Source organism: Osmerus mordax, chromosome 12 (genome assembly GCF_038355195.1).
Source record: "Osmerus mordax isolate fOsmMor3 chromosome 12, fOsmMor3.pri, whole genome shotgun sequence".
NCBI classification, from domain to species: domain Eukaryota; kingdom Metazoa; phylum Chordata; class Actinopteri; order Osmeriformes; family Osmeridae; genus Osmerus; species Osmerus mordax.
Window position 1 is genome coordinate 8470499 of NC_090061.1, and position 16883 is coordinate 8487381.

General features: G+C 42.4%; 2 protein-coding genes and 1 long non-coding RNA gene across 4 annotated transcripts; 2 read left to right on the top strand and 1 right to left on the bottom strand.

The window, feature by feature from the left end:
• On the top strand, positions 1-7856 carry mtmr7a (myotubularin related protein 7a). Its single transcript, XM_067247464.1, has 14 exons — positions 1-138; positions 529-651; positions 807-969; positions 1172-1329; positions 1506-1634; positions 3274-3408; positions 3655-3787; positions 5287-5396; positions 5507-5632; positions 6292-6341; positions 6547-6747; positions 6914-7048; positions 7199-7325; positions 7503-7856. The coding sequence occupies exons 1-14, from the start codon at positions 115-117 to the stop codon at positions 7830-7832; spliced, it is 1944 nt and encodes a 647-aa protein (XP_067103565.1). The 5' UTR covers positions 1-114; the 3' UTR covers positions 7833-7856.
• A 1179-nt stretch (positions 7857-9035) lies between these two features.
• Positions 9036-13828, top strand: cnot7 (CCR4-NOT transcription complex, subunit 7). 2 transcript variants are annotated; one of them, XM_067247232.1, is made up of 7 exons: positions 9036-9177; positions 9887-10013; positions 10154-10347; positions 11345-11506; positions 11696-11840; positions 12010-12120; positions 12310-13828. In XM_067247232.1, the coding sequence occupies exons 2-7, from the start codon at positions 9897-9899 to the stop codon at positions 12439-12441; spliced, it is 861 nt and encodes a 286-aa protein (XP_067103333.1). In that variant the 5' UTR covers positions 9036-9177; positions 9887-9896; the 3' UTR covers positions 12442-13828. The 2 variants fall into 2 exon arrangements, with proteins under 2 accessions (XP_067103333.1, XP_067103332.1); XM_067247231.1 differs by having other exon boundaries at positions 9036-10013.
• A 128-nt stretch (positions 13829-13956) lies between these two features.
• Positions 13957-16632, bottom strand: LOC136954433 (uncharacterized). The gene is made up of 5 exons (XR_010878108.1): positions 16505-16632; positions 16211-16303; positions 15745-15860; positions 15529-15603; positions 13957-15412 (listed from the first exon to the last, which is right to left on the bottom strand). It is a non-coding gene; the product is annotated as an uncharacterized lncRNA (long non-coding RNA).
• Between the last annotated feature and the right edge of the window lie 251 nt (positions 16633-16883).

The following is a 16883-nucleotide window of genomic DNA, read 5'->3' on the forward strand; positions in this document are numbered from 1 at the left end:
CAGTCTTTTTACCTGAGATGCGGCATTAAATGTGACTAAATATTTTAATTAAGGTTCATAGTGATGCAGTAATAGTCTTATTTGGCTATCACCTTGGATGGTGAATTCTCAGAGATGGAGCACATCAGACTGCCAAAGGTAAACCCGCAGATTCCGCGTTGATGAAATTTACTGTTTTCTCACCGGCCTCTTTGCTTGGACTCTGATGCTTACGTAATAAAGAAGCTATAAGAACATGACTAGTTTCAGGACTAAAATAAAATTGTAATTCGGGTTTGACCGCTGGGCCTCACAAGACCGGAGGCTGCAAATGTAGTCTATTCAGCCACGTAGCCAACATCTAATTTTCCAGCACTCTCAAAGGACGGGAGTCATTGTAAACACCCAGTCAGCAAAAATAGCGTATAGCGTCTGTTGTCACGTAGTGTTACAAAAAATATGCATCATGTCACTACCATAAATGTATTAAATCGTTTGAACCCGGACACATGCACCTGTCACTCCTCTCCAATCCTTTATGCACTATAGGTTGAGAATGTCCGACTCATTGACAGAATCTCGCCCCGAAGAGCCACTTTGGGCACAATGTACCTGACAGCAACCCACACCATCTTTGTGGAGAACGAGACTGAGATCCGCACAGAGACATGGGTAGGTTTCGAATTCTAAACTGTCAGCTATTGCGGATGCTAGGGCAACGAATCAGATCGTGCTGAAGGGACATCCTTGGGTGAAATAATATAGATAATACATAAAAGGTGAAACAGTTTGTCAGAGTGGTTCATGCTCTGTTTACGTCACACCAGGTACTCCACAGTTTAGTATACAGCGTGGAAAAGCTAAGCACAACAGCTACAGGATGTCCTCTGTTGATTCACTGCAAGAACTTCCAAGTCCTCCATTTCATCATTCCCCAGGAGAGGGACTGCCATGATGTCCACATGTCGCTCCTTCGTCTCTCTCATCCAGGTGAACACCAGACTCTCACATACTGTGCAGTTGGGAACCATAAAGACATGACAGGTTTGACAAAGTACTTAATGGATGATACTGTACATAGGAGCAGTAATGCTGGACGTGTCCAGTCTTTTTGGTATTCACTTAGAAGATATACAGTATACCACAACAGTTGTCACTGTTGAGTCATCTCATATTGAGTCTTTGGTTCCAGAGTGTTATGAGGAGCTATACTGCTTCTCCTACAACCCCAACAGTGCCAAGGAGGAGAGGCAGCAGGGCTGGGCCTTTGTAGACCTCAAGGCTGAGTACAGCAGAATGGGGCTTCCAAACTCCATGTGGAAAGTCACCCCAGTCAACTGTGACTACAAGGTGGATACGCTGGAGGAGATGGCATTGGTGTTCTCCATCAATCCCGTCATTGGTTGAACTGATACTGTTGTTTTATTTTACCAGCAGTACTAGTTGTTGAGTCAATTCATGAGATGCAAGTGACTAGAATGTTACAATATGGAGGCCTGAGTGTGTTTTGTGTGACCTCTTCGCAGGTGAGTGACACATACCCTGCTGATCTGTACGTGCCAAAGTCAGCCACACCCCCAGTCATTGTTGGGAGCTCCAAATTCCGAAGCCGGGGCCGATTCCCCACGCTGGCCTACTACTGCAGAGAAAACCATGTGAGTCTCTCTCTCTTCCCTCCCCTTCTCTCATCATGGGGACCAGTGAAGGTTATCTGTAGCCATGCTGATCACAGGGCTCAACTATGCCTTGTCCTGTTCTCAGGATTATTATGATATATGGAAGTGATTGAGTCCAGGTCAGAGTCCTAGCTGTATCCAGTTCACTTAGGGCTTGGTTTTCCTGGCACTGGCCTCACTTCCCTAGGAAACTAAGGACTCCCCTCTGATTAGTTAATATTTTCTTTTCAATGCACTGATATGTGCAGCGTGGCAGCAGTACAGTATAAAGATCAGGTGTGTGACCAGTTCTGTATACTCTACCAAACTGTAGACATGGCAGAGTGAACTTTGACCTACGATAAGCGCATTGTCAGGTCTTCTCACTTTTATGCATAGGGTTTTCCTGAGGGAAAAATCAAAGTTTTAGTCCAACTGAATGAAACCATCCTGAATGAAACCCACTACTGACCCATTCACACCACAGGTGATAAAAGGTATTAGAGGAGATTTGCCTCATGCAAAGTTCTCTTATCTTCCACACACACATCTGTATAAGCGTGTGTTCATTTGGCAGTGATGACGTGTGCACGTGTAGAATAATGTGTGTGCTGTCTATCGGTGACGGGTCTCTAAGAACGACTGGTCCATGTTTATGCTGTTTGACCAGTTGGAGTGTTTATGTGTATGAGGTCAGCTTCCCAGGGTTGGGGGCGCCGAGGCCAGTGTGTGTAAAGCTTCGTGATGTTCAGACGAGTTCTGCTTTCTGTTTATGAGCTGATGGGAGCTGGGAACCACATCAGAATCAGGTTTATTCGCCATGTATGTTATACAAACACGGAATTTACTGTGGCAGGGAGGTGCAAAACACTAAACATATACAGATCTTAAATTAACCCTCGTGCTGCCTTCGTCACATGACCCAAAGGTTCATAACGAACCATCGTTGTGTTTACCCAATTTTACCCAATACAAAAACATATTTTTTTTTTCTTTTAACCATTCCAATGTGGGGGGTCTGAGACAGCCCGACAGTTAAAAGAAAATGCTTCACTTTGTTTTTGTATGAGGTAAATTTTTCGCAATACGAAGGTGGGTCACAATGACTGATGGGTCAGAATGACCCGAAGATAACACAAGAGTTAAGTAAAAGTACAAAAGTTTAACTATTTCTAAGAACTAAACAATCTAAGAATAGAGGTCTCTAGAGGTAGAGGTCATAGAGGTCTCTACCCTGCTCTCCCCCAAGCCTCTGGGTTTTAAAAGATGAGGTAGCCCACTAGATGATCTACCAAGATCATCTACCAGGGGAGTCAGGTGGCTGAGCTGTGAGGGAGAATGGGACATTCCCCTCGGGGGAATGTCCCACTGTACTTAGTGTAAGTCGCTCTGGATAAGAGCGTCTGCTAAATGACTAAATGTAAATGTAATGTAAGACACCAATAAGAGATGACAAAAGTATTTATAGTTAAGTGTGTGTTAAAGTCAAATTGTACTTTTCCAATCGTAAATATTTCTTGGTGTCGTTGGACCTCTTACACTTTGGTTCCTTTACTGTAACCATAGTGGATTGTGTACACAACAGTAAATTCTCTTGCACAGTTCCTCATGTCTCTTCCCCTTCCGCCCCCTCTCCCAGGCTGCCATCTGTCGTAGCAGCCAGCCCCTCTCTGGCTTCAGCGCGCGCTGCGTGGAGGACGAGCAGATGCTGGAGGCCATTGTGAGGTCCAACCCCCGCAGTGACTTCATGTATGTGGTGGACACCAGGCCCAAGGTGAGCCTGTCCGGCATTTAGGCAGCTGTCAACAAGCCTGGTTTTAATATACTGTATGTGTACAGATGTACTTGTTTAGACGCCATTTGACAGTTCCCAGGACTCAAGTCCTCACATATCCTGGCTTCATACTGATGAAAAGCATGCTAGACAAGAACACATATCCAGGGTTGAGGTCATTCTATAGTGAATGCTTGAGAATGTCATCCTTTGGTGCTGAGTTTGTCTCTGATTATATCTCTGTAGCTGAACGCAATGGCAAACCGGGCTGCAGGGAAAGGCTATGAAAATGAAGATAACTACTCCAACATCAAGTTCCAGTTCCTCGGCATTGAGAACATCCATGTGATGAGGAACAGCCTACAGAAGATACTGGAAGGTAATTGAAAAAGCATAGTCAGTTAAACCTCCTGTAGTTTTTACAGGTATTGTCTTTAGTAGAACCATGTAGACCACTCTGTGTCTCATGACGCATGTACATTACATGGAGACCAAGGAGAACCAATGTGAAGTGAAGCCCATCACTGAACCTGGAAGAACCAAAAGAAAATCAGCAATTTCCAATTTCTCTCTCGCTCGCTCGCTCTCTTTCTCTCGCTCTCTCTTTCTCTTCTCCCTCAACTTCATTAAACCTCCGAGCAAGAGAGATTTGTATTTATCCTCCTGAGTCATCCCACTTTTCTCTGGTGAAGCGGAGCGGGGCTAGCGAGAACCCCGTAGCCTACCACCCCTGTGGCTTTGCTCTGCTGCCATGCAGGCTACTCTGCAACCAGGCATCAGACGGGCCCCATAGGAGTGTTTCTCGGTAATGCACAGGGGTGCTCCAAGGCAATGCGTAGACTTTGAATCCATCTGGATTGCATTGCCGGACTATTTTGGTTTCCTGGAGCGGATGATTGGGGACCGTATTCCCCTCAGAGAGTCGGAGGGCGTGAGAATGATGGGACTTAGCGTTTGAAAAGTAATAGCTGGCCTTAGCTGTGATACCCCCTGGACCCTGGTCCCTGCTGGCTGGTTTGGCAGAAAGAGCCATGCTCCTGCAGAGATGACATGGTAGTGCCTCTCATTCTCATATCCACTGGATCTGTCCGAATGCCAGTTTTGTTTTTGTCTCTCCAAGAGTCTTCCAAGAATAATAAAGTTTCTCAGAAGAAGTTAGTCCGTGCTAAATGTTAAAGAACCCAGGTTGACTGAACTCGGTGACCTGCTCTCTCGAGCCCCTGGCCGCACTCTCCCTCGTCAGGTGGGCTTGTACAGTTCAGTGCACTAACGTGATGCTGTAAAACACACATCTATTGTACACACACCCACATTGGTCAGCTCAGTTTATGTAGTTCTGCCAGCACCATAATGAGCAAAGAGAGATTTGTGAATTTGGATGGAATTACAGATATAAAAACATTCCTGATTTACGAACTTTTATTTGACTACATGTCAACACGTCAGAACCTCATTTGTCCCTTTGCAACTGAAAGGACCCTTTAAATGTTTATCTGAAAATCTGATAAGGAAAATGTCATGCCATGGCGTCTATGTTTTTATAGAAAACAAACAAGGGAATCTATTAAGCTGCAAATAGATCTGTAATTAGTTATCTATTTTTCTGTCACACTGTTTTAAAGCCAGGCCCACTGACATTGTCTAAAATAACCTAACAAAAAAAGTCAATATTGACTCAGGAAAGGATTTTTTTGTTGTTGTATTGCCTAAAATGACTTCCTGTCTTCCAAAACATTTATAATTAAAATGTCAATCATATAAATTAAATACATAAACACGTCTATGCTTCATCTTAGAATGTCTATTGAAATGACATGTAACAAGTGATAGAATATGGTTGACGTTTGCCCCCACTGAGACAGCTGTGTGTTGCTGCAGTGAGTGAACTGCGGTCCCCCTCCATGTCTGACTTCCTGGAGGGTGTGGGGAGCTCAGGCTGGCTGAAGCACATCAAAGCGGTCCTAGACACAGGCATCTTCATTGCTAAGGTTGGTCTGTAGGGCTAACCCCCCACTGTCTGGCTCAATAATTGTTAAACTGTGTGTGTGTTTCTATACATATGTTTACAGTACACTCATGCAAATGTGTGTGTCTGCAGGCCATTTCAGAAGAAGGTGTCAGTGTGCTGGTCCACTGCTCTGATGGTTGGGACAGGACTGCTCAGGTTTGCTCTGTGGCCTGTGTCCTGCTGGACCCCTTCTACAGGACTCTGAAAGGACTCATGGTATGGCCTTCTAACCTACTACTAGATCTTTTACATATGCATTTAATCCCAACTGCTGTAACTCCTCCATTAGTTAGTTCAGTTACAAGCCTACCCGTTCTGTCTCATGAAACGTCACGGACGCCGTTTAATCTTGCCGTCAGGTCTGAAGAGCTGTCGATAGACATGGAGCTGAGGTTTATGTTTGTAACATTTCTTTCAACCTTTTTTTGCCATTGTTCACATTTTCGATACTGTAACTGACACGGAAGCACATCGAGCTCGACACCTTGTTTAATTAGCGGGTAATTGGAGTTGACGAGAGCCTTTTGGGAGGTAACATAAGCAGATCCGTGCTGTGCTTAAAGTGCCTATTCCTTTGATCATACGGATTTGCTTTGTCTGGCTGGTTCATTGCCAGAAAAGGCCCCTCCTGGATTGAACTGAATGCCATGGATGCCCTACTTTTTGGAATCTCCTAAGACTTAGAGGAAAAGTGCCCCATGCAGGGGGTGAGGAAGTTCACCCTGTCTGTTAACGCAAACTGTGTCCCCTACGTTTCCCTCTCTGTCCCGCTGTACAAATAAAAGATGGAATGCAAGCTATAAGCTTAATAAAAATATGCTCCTCCATGTCCTCGTGACTTTCAAGCATTATTCATGTATATTTGTTGTCCTCAGGTTCTCATCGAGAGAGATTGGGTCTCGTTCGGACACAAGTTCTCCCACAGGTCTTTGGTCCTTGTTTTATATTATACGGTGTACTGTACCTTTACATTGTTAAATATGTCAATATGGTTGATTCCTTTCAAGATTACAGTACCTGACACAGTATGCCTTTCAACATTTTGTGACTAATGTTAACCCCAACCCCCTAACCTCAACTCAACCCCCGAACCTCAACTCAACCCCCCACACCTCCTCCCCCGCCCCAAGATACAACCACCTGGACGGGGATCCTAAAGAAGTGTCTCCTGTCCTGGACCAGTTACTGGAGTGTGTGTGGCAGCTGATGGAGCAGTTTCCTTGTGCCTTTGAGTTCAACGAAAGGTTCCTAATGGCCATACACAGCAACATCTACAGCTGCCAATATGGCAACTTTATAGGAAACAGCCAGAGGGAGCGCTTAGAGCTGGGGTGAGCCACTAGAACGTCCCAGAACATGATTGTTCCTTGTTTTGTCATGGCCCTTGCAGGAGGAGGGTGTTTTGACTAGTACTCTTCTTCACAGTACATGTGTCTATGAGATTTCAATTAACTGAAGCATGTGACAAACCATGTGGCGTTTTTTTTGTGTTGACAGGCTTTGTGAGAAGACGCACTCTCTGTGGTTCCACCTGTGGAAGAACAGGAGTGACTACATGAACCCTCTCTACCGGCCTGACCACAGCCAAACTCAGGGGGTTCTGAGGCCAGATACTGCCCCCTACTGTTTCAAGTAAGCATGCACTTGATTGTCTATTCTCCAAGCTTGGTATGTCTTAATATTAGAATGTGTTTCCAGGGGATTTTCATGTGACTGAACATACAGGAGAGAGCTTCAGAGTTTATTATTAGCTAATCCGTGAGATTTATTGTGTGTGTGTAGGTTCTGGAAGGCCTTGTACAACCGGTTTGACAGAGGCATGCATCCTCGCCAGTCTGTTCTGGACTACCTGATGGCCATCAGAGAAGAGACCCAGCAGCTGGAGGAACAGCTGGCCTCACATGAGGAGGTAAAACAAAAGTTGTGACCATACATGTGTTTTTGTGTGTGTATACGTAAATACATTGTACTTGTATCACTGAGATACCTCGACAGTGATGAAGAGTATGTTTGATGATTATGAGTTGTTGTTCATGTTTGAAAAAAAATTTTTGTAAGAAAAAAACGTCACATTTGTTACTAACAGAGAATAGAAGAGCTGGAGAAGCAGCCAGGAAAGAGCCTCCAGATGCAGCCTGACACGCTGGATCAGAGCCACGCAGTCTGGGCTCTTCACCCCCCAGACAGTGGCCTGGCCCTGGCCAACACCCCCCAGGACTACACCGGGGGCTTTCTCTGCAGCAGCCCCTGCCAGCTGAGGGCGCCAGAGAGCGCATTGCTCATCCTGAACAAAACCGACCTCTCGACCAACAGTGACCAGGAGTCAGGCATAGCAGACATCAGCTTCTGCTCTCCACCCAGCGAGGACAGCGTCAAGGACCCTGACTCTGATGAGGCTGCCTACTCTGCTGCCTGAGCAGAATGCATATTAGCGTAGCATTGCTGTTAGCAAAGGGGGGGGGACGACCTGTTGCTTCAGCAACACTCCAATGGGCAATTGTGCAATTACAATTATACACTGTCTTTATAATGCAATGAGCCATTTAAAATAAGAACATTTGATCCATTTTTTTTCTTTACATTTCACTTTGCTAACTTTTTAGCTTTATAAAGGGAAATTATATTATATATAGTGTGCAATATGTTGATATTTCTAAATTATATTGTGAACAAAACATCTTTGAATGAGACAAAAAGGTCACTGGAAAGCAGTTGCTCTGTACACTCAAACTCAATGCATTATAAGCCAAATTGGTCTCTGACTTTTCCTTGTGGTAATCTATCCAAGTGTTTCGTTACCAATCCATTTGGTCTGCTGGCCTCATTCTGCACATTGTAAATCACAAGGCTACTGCGGCCAGCCGGCCCCACAATGTGGAGATACTGGCACGCTGTCATTGCATGCCGGTTGAGTCTCAATACTAATTTGTTACACTCCTCTCTTAACATACTGTGTGTTACCAAACTTGAAAATGATTCTGTCATTCTGTCTAGGTCACATTGCCTGTGTCTGAACTGTCCTTCTACCTGTAATCTGTGACCTTGGTAAAAGAAGGAAAGGAAGAGTTTTTGAGATACAGCCAGGACATAAAATGGGAGGGAAAGAACATTGTCTGTGGCCATTGGTGACAGCTGCACATGGACAAATGATCATGATATGGAGTAATAAAGCTTTCACTTAGATCAAAAGCAAGGAAGTGTTCCTATGTTACTTAAAAATTATATATGTGTTCTTGTTGCATGTAAATGTAGGATGCAGTGTTTACAATCTAATACGAAGACTTTTATGGACCAGTACTGTAAACTATAATGAAAAGAAGTTGCTTTAAATTGCCAAAAATAATTCAAAATAATTCTGCTCTGGAACAATAAACTTGACGACACGGAATGTCGCACAATTATTTTCTCCCGTATATAAACCCATGGAAGTAGGTCTACTATAAAATCCTTCTTTAGTAATGTATTCCCTTTTCTTTTTTTTCATCAATAATTTTCAAGAATGCACGGTCAGGAATGGTTTTCAAACAAGTCTGTTAGCCCACATAACCAGTCCTTGGAATCCACGCCTACTTCCTCAACGTAATTACTTTACGTGATGACGTTTTATGGAAGCTTAGAAATGACAGCTGTGTTGATGTCGGTATTTGGATTATACAACTATTTAAAAGTTAGTTTTAGGGCCCCAACCTTTCACTAAAAGAATAATTTTGTAGATTTGAAAAAATACATTATTAAACTGTAACCGCCTTGTTTGGCTAACGGTAAGTCAAGGTTTAAATTAGAAGCCATAGCAAGCATGCTGGGAGACGAATTTCTTTAGCAAGCTGCATGCTAACTGCACAGGCAGGTGTGCCCAGTGTAAACAGAGGTTCATGAAATTGCTATGAGCAAATTGAAAACATTCTTTTTGTTATTATCAACTCAAATATATTATCTAGACGACAACCTCCCTGAAAAAGACATTCTTCCTTTTAAGGGGGTGGGACGGTCTGGGACCTCTTCCCTAGCTTGCTAAGCAGAGGTACATGCAGTGCATGGTGCCTGCATTGTGTTAGCCAGACAGCTAGCTGCCCAAGACTGTGTCATGCAAGCAGTTAGCTTGTTAGCTGTTGCTTACAGTCAGTAGCAAGCTCATACACTGGCCAGGAGCTAATGATGTATTCATGGACATCATTGTCATCATTGGATTTGGATTGCAGTTTACACATGCAGGTTGCTGTTAGAGGAATGTAGGTCTGCAGGGGGAAGTCTGTAGGCAGTTCTGTAGTCTGGCCTTGATGTGTACTGCAGCTATCAGCCATTCAGTCATATGGGAAAGTGTTGGCCACTAACTACTTTTCCTGTTTCCTCAATGATCTGACAATTTGTCCTAATTGTTTAACTCATAACTATCCAGGTATCTGAGGTATCATTCTTTTAGGAGAGCTTTTTGTGTGTGTGTGTGTGTGTTGTTTGATGCCTTGTATGTAGAGGTGGCACTATGCCCGCCGCTACTCTGGATCATAGCCAGAGAATCTGTGAGGTGTGGGCCAACAACCTGGATGAGGAGCTGAAGAGGATCCGGCAGGTCATACGCAAGTACAACTACATTGCCATGGTGAGTAGCCACAGCTGGAGGAAGCACATGAAGAGATAGCCAAATAATGTCTGATTAGGTTGTACCTTTGGCACTGTAGTAGATGCTGTGGCAAGTGGATTATACTTTTCTATCTGCGTTGTGTTTTGTTCTGTTTACAGGACACAGAGTTTCCAGGTGTGGTTGCAAGGCCAATCGGAGAGTTCCGAAGCAATGCTGACTACCAGTACCAGTTACTGCGCTGTAATGTGGACTTGCTGAAGATCATCCAGCTTGGCCTTACCTTTATGAATGAACAGGGTGAATACCCACCGGGAACCTCAACGTGGCAGTTCAATTTTAAGTTTAACCTCACGTAAGCAGAACTCCCCTTTCATGATGTCTGACGAATGCCTCAGTGTTGTCTAGTTTTGCATCGAGAGCTGTCTTTCCATTGTACAGTCATGAATAGAATCTTATTTCAGGACTTATGGTCACTGAAATTGTACAGGACTGGTGTAATTCTGAACTTTTACATGAGATAAAATAAATGTGTATTATTAAATTTTTCTTGCAGGCACTAAGACAAAGGGAATAGCTTTTAAGAATCAAACATTTTTAACATGTACTTTTATGTAATTATTTGTAGTTTCTTATGGCATTTCTGTATTAAAGTTATAATTGAAAAGGTGTGTTTATTTTGATGTAGTATGTCTGCTATCAGGATGTGGTACCTGAGAACTGGTAACAAAGAGGGTGTTTATGGTTCATATAAATTCACACTGGGGTCCTCTAAAGTGAAGTAAACATTGTAGTTTGTCAGCAGCACAGGTCTATGTAGGCAGCTACTGTGACTGTACATGTCACTTGCTTTTTGTCTTGCGCTGTTAATGACATTTCCTCTGTTTACTTTGTTGCTTAATCTCTTTGCTGTCAAGCAATACAGCGTGTACTGTCTTGTATTTTCTAATCTGTTGTTTGTCTTGGTGCTGCACTTGAGGACCATTGGAGTAACATTGGCTTTGTGAGAATATTTTGTCGTTTTCATATGCTATCTAATCATGTTGGTGACATACAGCTAAATACATGATCACTAATGTAGGAGAGTGTGTTCACATCAAGCCACATCCGCAGTCCTGCATCATTTGATGTGAAAGCACAGAGAGGAGCTTCCAGACCGCACTCACTGATAGCAGCACAATCTCATTATATCCTCCACTACGTCCTGTTTTCATATATCGTCCAGCTATGCCATTTGTGTATCCCTTCGTAGCAAGCCTAAAGCTAACCAACACAGTGTGCCTGCTGCCCTAGAATAATGACTGTATGGATATGATGTGATATTCTGCGTCTGTCTGTTGGTCTCCTGGCAGAGAGGACATGTATGCCCAGGACTCCATCGAGCTCTTAACCACATCAGGGATTCAGTTTAAGAAGCATGAGGATGAGGGCATCGAGACGCTGTACTTTGCCGAGCTGCTAATGACCTCTGGCGTGGTTCTGTGCGAGGGGGTCAAGTGGCTCTCTTTCCACAGGTAAGCTTTCACTGAAATAAACAGTAGACAGAGCCAATGTAGGTCGGGGTCTTTAGTTTCATCAAAATTTGCAGTAAAGACAAGCGTGTCCGAATTTTACGTTGTCATAGCTTCCACTGAAGCATTGTTTTCAAAAGTCAGGAGCTTGATATTTTGCTTCAAACTAATTTTAGACTGTTCTCTTGACAGTGGCTATGACTTTGGCTATCTTATCAAAATCCTGTCCAACTCGAACCTGCCTGAAGAGGAGGTGGATTTCTTTGAGATCCTTCGTTTGTTCTTTCCCATCATATATGATGTCAAGTACCTCATGAAGAGTTGCAAAAACCTAAAGGTGCCATAAATACACTCCTTGTTTTGAAAAAGTAAATCTCAGCCTCCTACGAAAGCAGACTGTACCAAGAATAATGTTCTCGTTTGCATGTTGTCAGATGAGACCTTATTGACTAACAGGTTTTCTTGTACGAGTGGGAGTGATTGACAGGTGAGGGTTTGATTGACAGGGAGGCCTGCAGGAGGTGGCAGAGCAGCTGGAGCTAGAGAGGATCGGCCCCCAGCACCAGGCCGGCTCCGACTCTCTCCTCACTGGGATGGCCTTCTTCAAGATGAGAGAGGTAGGTTTTCAGGCTCTACGGAAAAAAGTGTGTGTGTGTGTGTGGGGTGGGTGTTTTCTATGCTGTTTACGTGTACATGCTGTGTATGGCAAAGACATCCACGAGGATAGAAAAGGAAAGGACAGATGTTTTCAAACTGTTTTACTGGATTCCTGTCCCTCCTAAATACCTCAATTTGTTTCCTCCCAGATGTTCTTTGAGGATCATATTGATGATGCAAAGTACTGTGGCCACTTGTACGGGCTGAGCTCTGGCTCTGCCTACGTCCAGAACGGAACGGGCAATGCCTACGAGGAGGAGGCCAACAAGCAGCAGTCATGACATCACTGTGATCACACCCTCGCCGCCGCTGAATGACGTCCTCAGTCAGTGCGGCATTGATGTCACTTTACGATCATGGAAGAACAAAAGTATACACATCGTTTAAAGTACTCTTTTTCATAAGCTTTATTCACTTTAGATGGTTGGTGAACGTGGTTATTCGGAAAACAAAATCCCAGCTGTCCAGACATACCGTAGGTGTGTGTGTGAGTGGAGTCTTTTTTCCTTTTTTTCCTCTTGATGGAAGCAGCTTAAAGGGACTGGTTGGTTAATTTAGATTTCACATGAAGCGCTTGGTGGAAAAATAATGGGATTTTAGTTTTTCTAAAATGTTCAGTAGGAATTTTGCACTTTAAAAGCTCTAACCAGATACCTGATTTTATACAGAAAGCTGAAAGTATTTCTGGTATACTCTTCGTTGCCTTCTATCTAAGTTCACATTTATTCACTTAACATACCCTATATCCTTACTATGAAAACTACTTTTTTATTTATCTATGTTTTTTTCACCAAGCTCAGGCTTAATAATAGCTACATTTTTTATGTTGTTTTAAAACTTTAATTTATTGTGATGTTTGTTCTTGTGTGACATTGAATAGTTGACCCATTCAACACTAATATACCGGTCAGCTACATGGAGAAATGTTATTCCCTGATAATAGGATAATGGTTTGTTGCCTTTGGAGAGGAGAGCTCTTTTTGACACAGGTAATCACAGGTACTTCATTGGCCCCGCTGGACTTGCACTAATTTTACCCAGAGTAGTTGGGTGAGCACCAATTTTACCAGAACTAAATTAAAAACTAAAGAGCTTACCTGCCTTACAAAACATGATGACGAGGCTACCATGTACTTCTGTATTGAGACTATATTTTTCATTTTCATTTTTAAAGTGACTCGACTGTTTTGTAGAGTTTTAGTACTGTATGAAGAAAAAAAGTTCTGAATCTTTTACACATTCAAATACCATTGCTTCTTAACATACATCTTAACCAACATAAGAACTTTATTCCTAATTTCAGTGGGATTCATATTACATGTACTGCTGGTTTTTTGAATGAAGCACATTTTTGTGCTGTCTGTCGTTTGTTTAGTTTTTTTGTATTGTATTGCTTTACAATTCATTCATGCTGCTTAATACAGCCGCATGTACAAAATATGTTTGAATAAATGCAGTGTTGTAGACAAGTATCTTGATCTTCTGTAGAAATGTGTGTTTAAGTGTGTGTACACAACTTATTAACCTCTGAGTGTCAGGATCTTTAAACAAAAATTATTGTCTTTGATAATCACTCACCCCCACCTCCCACCCCATTACATCATACATATCTTGTCAATGGTTCATATTAGAAAATAAGAAAATATGCAATATAAAAGGTTGGTTGTTTTCAGAGCTTTTGTAAATAAAGGCTTCATACTTTTCTAACTGGAAAAACACAGGTGGTTGGATTTGTCTGTTTTCGACAAAACACAAACAGACCAAAGACAGAACAGACATACAAAAGAAACATCAAACAATTTGGGATATTTTATTTCTCTTCTGATAAGGCATCACAACTGTACAGAACATAGCCACACATATACAGGTGTTGGTCTCTGACAGATACGCAGAGGGAATGTTACAAAAATAGAGATTCAACATGATTACAGAACTCAAGCATCTCAGAATACACATACAGTACATCCATTCATTACTGGGAGGAAAATGGTCCAAATTGTATCTATTAATAGCCATGAAGTACAGTCAAATTATCCCTCAGCTACAGAGCAGAAAGAATGCAAATGATAACAACCAGAAGTTATTTTTTCCAGTGTTTCAATATGAGCTTGACAAAAAGCCTCCAAACATATCTGGTCTACACAGGCAGACACCAAGCCTGTGACCTCAGTGGACATGTCAGCTGTCTGAAGAAAAGCTATCAGGGTTATTTGGCTGGCAGTTTGACAGATACTGTGCAGCACTTGAGGAACAGTTGACATGGCGACGAGCAAAGTGTCGCATCAGAAAAATTATCACGTGTACAGTACAACAGGAATCTATGGAGTCTATTAGAGGCCACAGAATAGCCTCACTCATGCTGCAACACAGGAATCCTCCTGAGGTACAAAGCCCTTTATTGAAACAGAGAGAGAATAGCTATGCAACTTTAAATGTACCATACATTTTAATATTGACCCCTAAAACTGAATCAATGATGCTACACCAACTTCCTCCTTATACATGGAGAACATCCTGAGTAGGAAGCATGCATCAGTGTGTTTAATGTTGTTTTTAGAAAGACAGATCATACATGTCCTGTTCTGTAACATCTTTCTCAATATTTCGTCTTGAACGTAATGCATTCACTCTCTCTTCAAATTGTTTGTTTGTTTGGAAAACTCAAACATTAGATTCAAATACTGTAGAATACTTTTTAAATTGAAAACATAACAACATTGGTCATAACAAATAGTATACTGTAGTTTGGAAGCTTGAGATAAACATAATTTAGCTGATCTCTGTATGATACTGTATACAGACACACACATAAAAAGCAGCTTTTAACCACTATGCAAAGTGCAAATAAATGCTATCTTTACATTACTGCACTGTGCTTCTCCAAATATAAACCTTAAAAAATCTGATTGTTGGAATGCAACTAGTCACTCTACCTGTCGTGCTAATTACGTAATGTCATGCTCCATATTGTAGTCAACCTACATTTAACAGGCTGAACCATGTTAAAGTAAATGTTTATGTTCTTCTCAGTATTTGTTTTTACAAAATCACAACTACACTTCCTTAGTAAGATGGGTTTGTCGGCAATAGTGGGAAGAGCCAAAATAGCATCACACAAAGCCCTTTCCAAAGCAGCAACCAACCAGAGCAGTGTGTCAGGAGGTCACATGATCTCATATTATCACACCTGTACTTCCTATAGGCACTCAGATCACTGGGGCCACCAAAGAGGTTGGTCATCACGTCACAGGTCTGTTTAATGAAATATATATATTTTCATATATCCTATATATCAGGATGATACAATTATGAATGAAGTATTTTGTGTCACTATGTAAACTTTATAATATGAATGTAATAATTCTCACCTTGCAGGGTAAATTCTGTCATTCCTCACAGTGGCTATGTTTCATTTTCAATAGTCATTCCTGGATTGCTCGTGCCTGACAAAAAACACATTACAACTAAATATTAATTTTATATCGCCTAACTTGTCTTGAAATTAAAATTCTTCGCATTATTCTACCAGGAGAGAGCAAATAAGATCGACTGGAAACCCAATCAAGCAGACGACCCCCGTTCACCCTTTCTCTCTTTGTCTTCTGCATGGTCACTCTCTGTCCAGGAGGTGGCGCCACTGAGCAGCCTGCTCTGGGATTCCCTCAGGGGTTTGGCTGGAAACTGGTGGACCTCTCCAGCACTGCAGAATATAGAACAATAGGCATGATCCCATGATCACCAGCAACAATTTGTTTTGAATTCAACTGGATCCACCAGGAAAAACAACCAATGCTTAAAACAGACTCTAACCCTACAAATACTATCCATAGGATAAGAGATGTATTCCAGGTATATTTACTGTATCTGAAGTGTATCAGTGTATCAGCATGTTAAGACTGAGTCATGGCCAGTGTTGTTTATGGTCCAGTGGCCTTTCTCAACCCTGACCCCTGAGGGTGTGCCTGGTCATGCTCACCCCTTACTGTGGGGGAGATGTGCTAGGTCATGCTCACCCCTTACTGTGGGGGAGATGTGCTAGGTCATGCTCACCCCTTACTGTGGGGGAGGTGCACTCCAGGTGTGGTGGGCTGCTCAGGATCCTGGTTCACAAGGCAAGTGGGGAAGGAGCAGCCATCTCCAAGACTGCACAGCAACACACCAAAGCACAAGAGGAAGAGAATCTTTACACACAGCTTCAAAACAGCTCTAGCTTTTTCATGGACCTTCCAGGTTCAATTATATACCTTCCAGCTAAAATAATGCTAAAACAATGTGTCAATGAAAAGAAGCCATGTGTCGGTCCTTGTCAGGGCCAGCGAGAGAGGAGAGAGTGTGAGGTCTCACCTGGAAAAAATGGGAAGTGGCCAGTATCTCAGCTCGTCACCGAACACTTGGCGAAAGTTCTTACTGAGGCCGAGGCTAAAGCCGTTCTTGTCTGTCCCGTGACGAAACGCAGGGGCCCTAAATGCCTCTGAGAGAGAAGAATCACCTGATTTTTGTTTCATATTTTTCATTATGAATCTATTCAGGATTGATTGAATTGATTCAAACTACATTTTCAGATTGAGTATGTTCGGCCCACTGTATTCCCATAGTCATCAATAAAACTGGTTTACATTAATGATGTATGAAATATAAAATGTTGCTAAGCTCTATTTGCAACCCATCATTTATTATTCATGTTAAATATGAAGTCATTAAGCCATTAAACAATTCTTGTTTA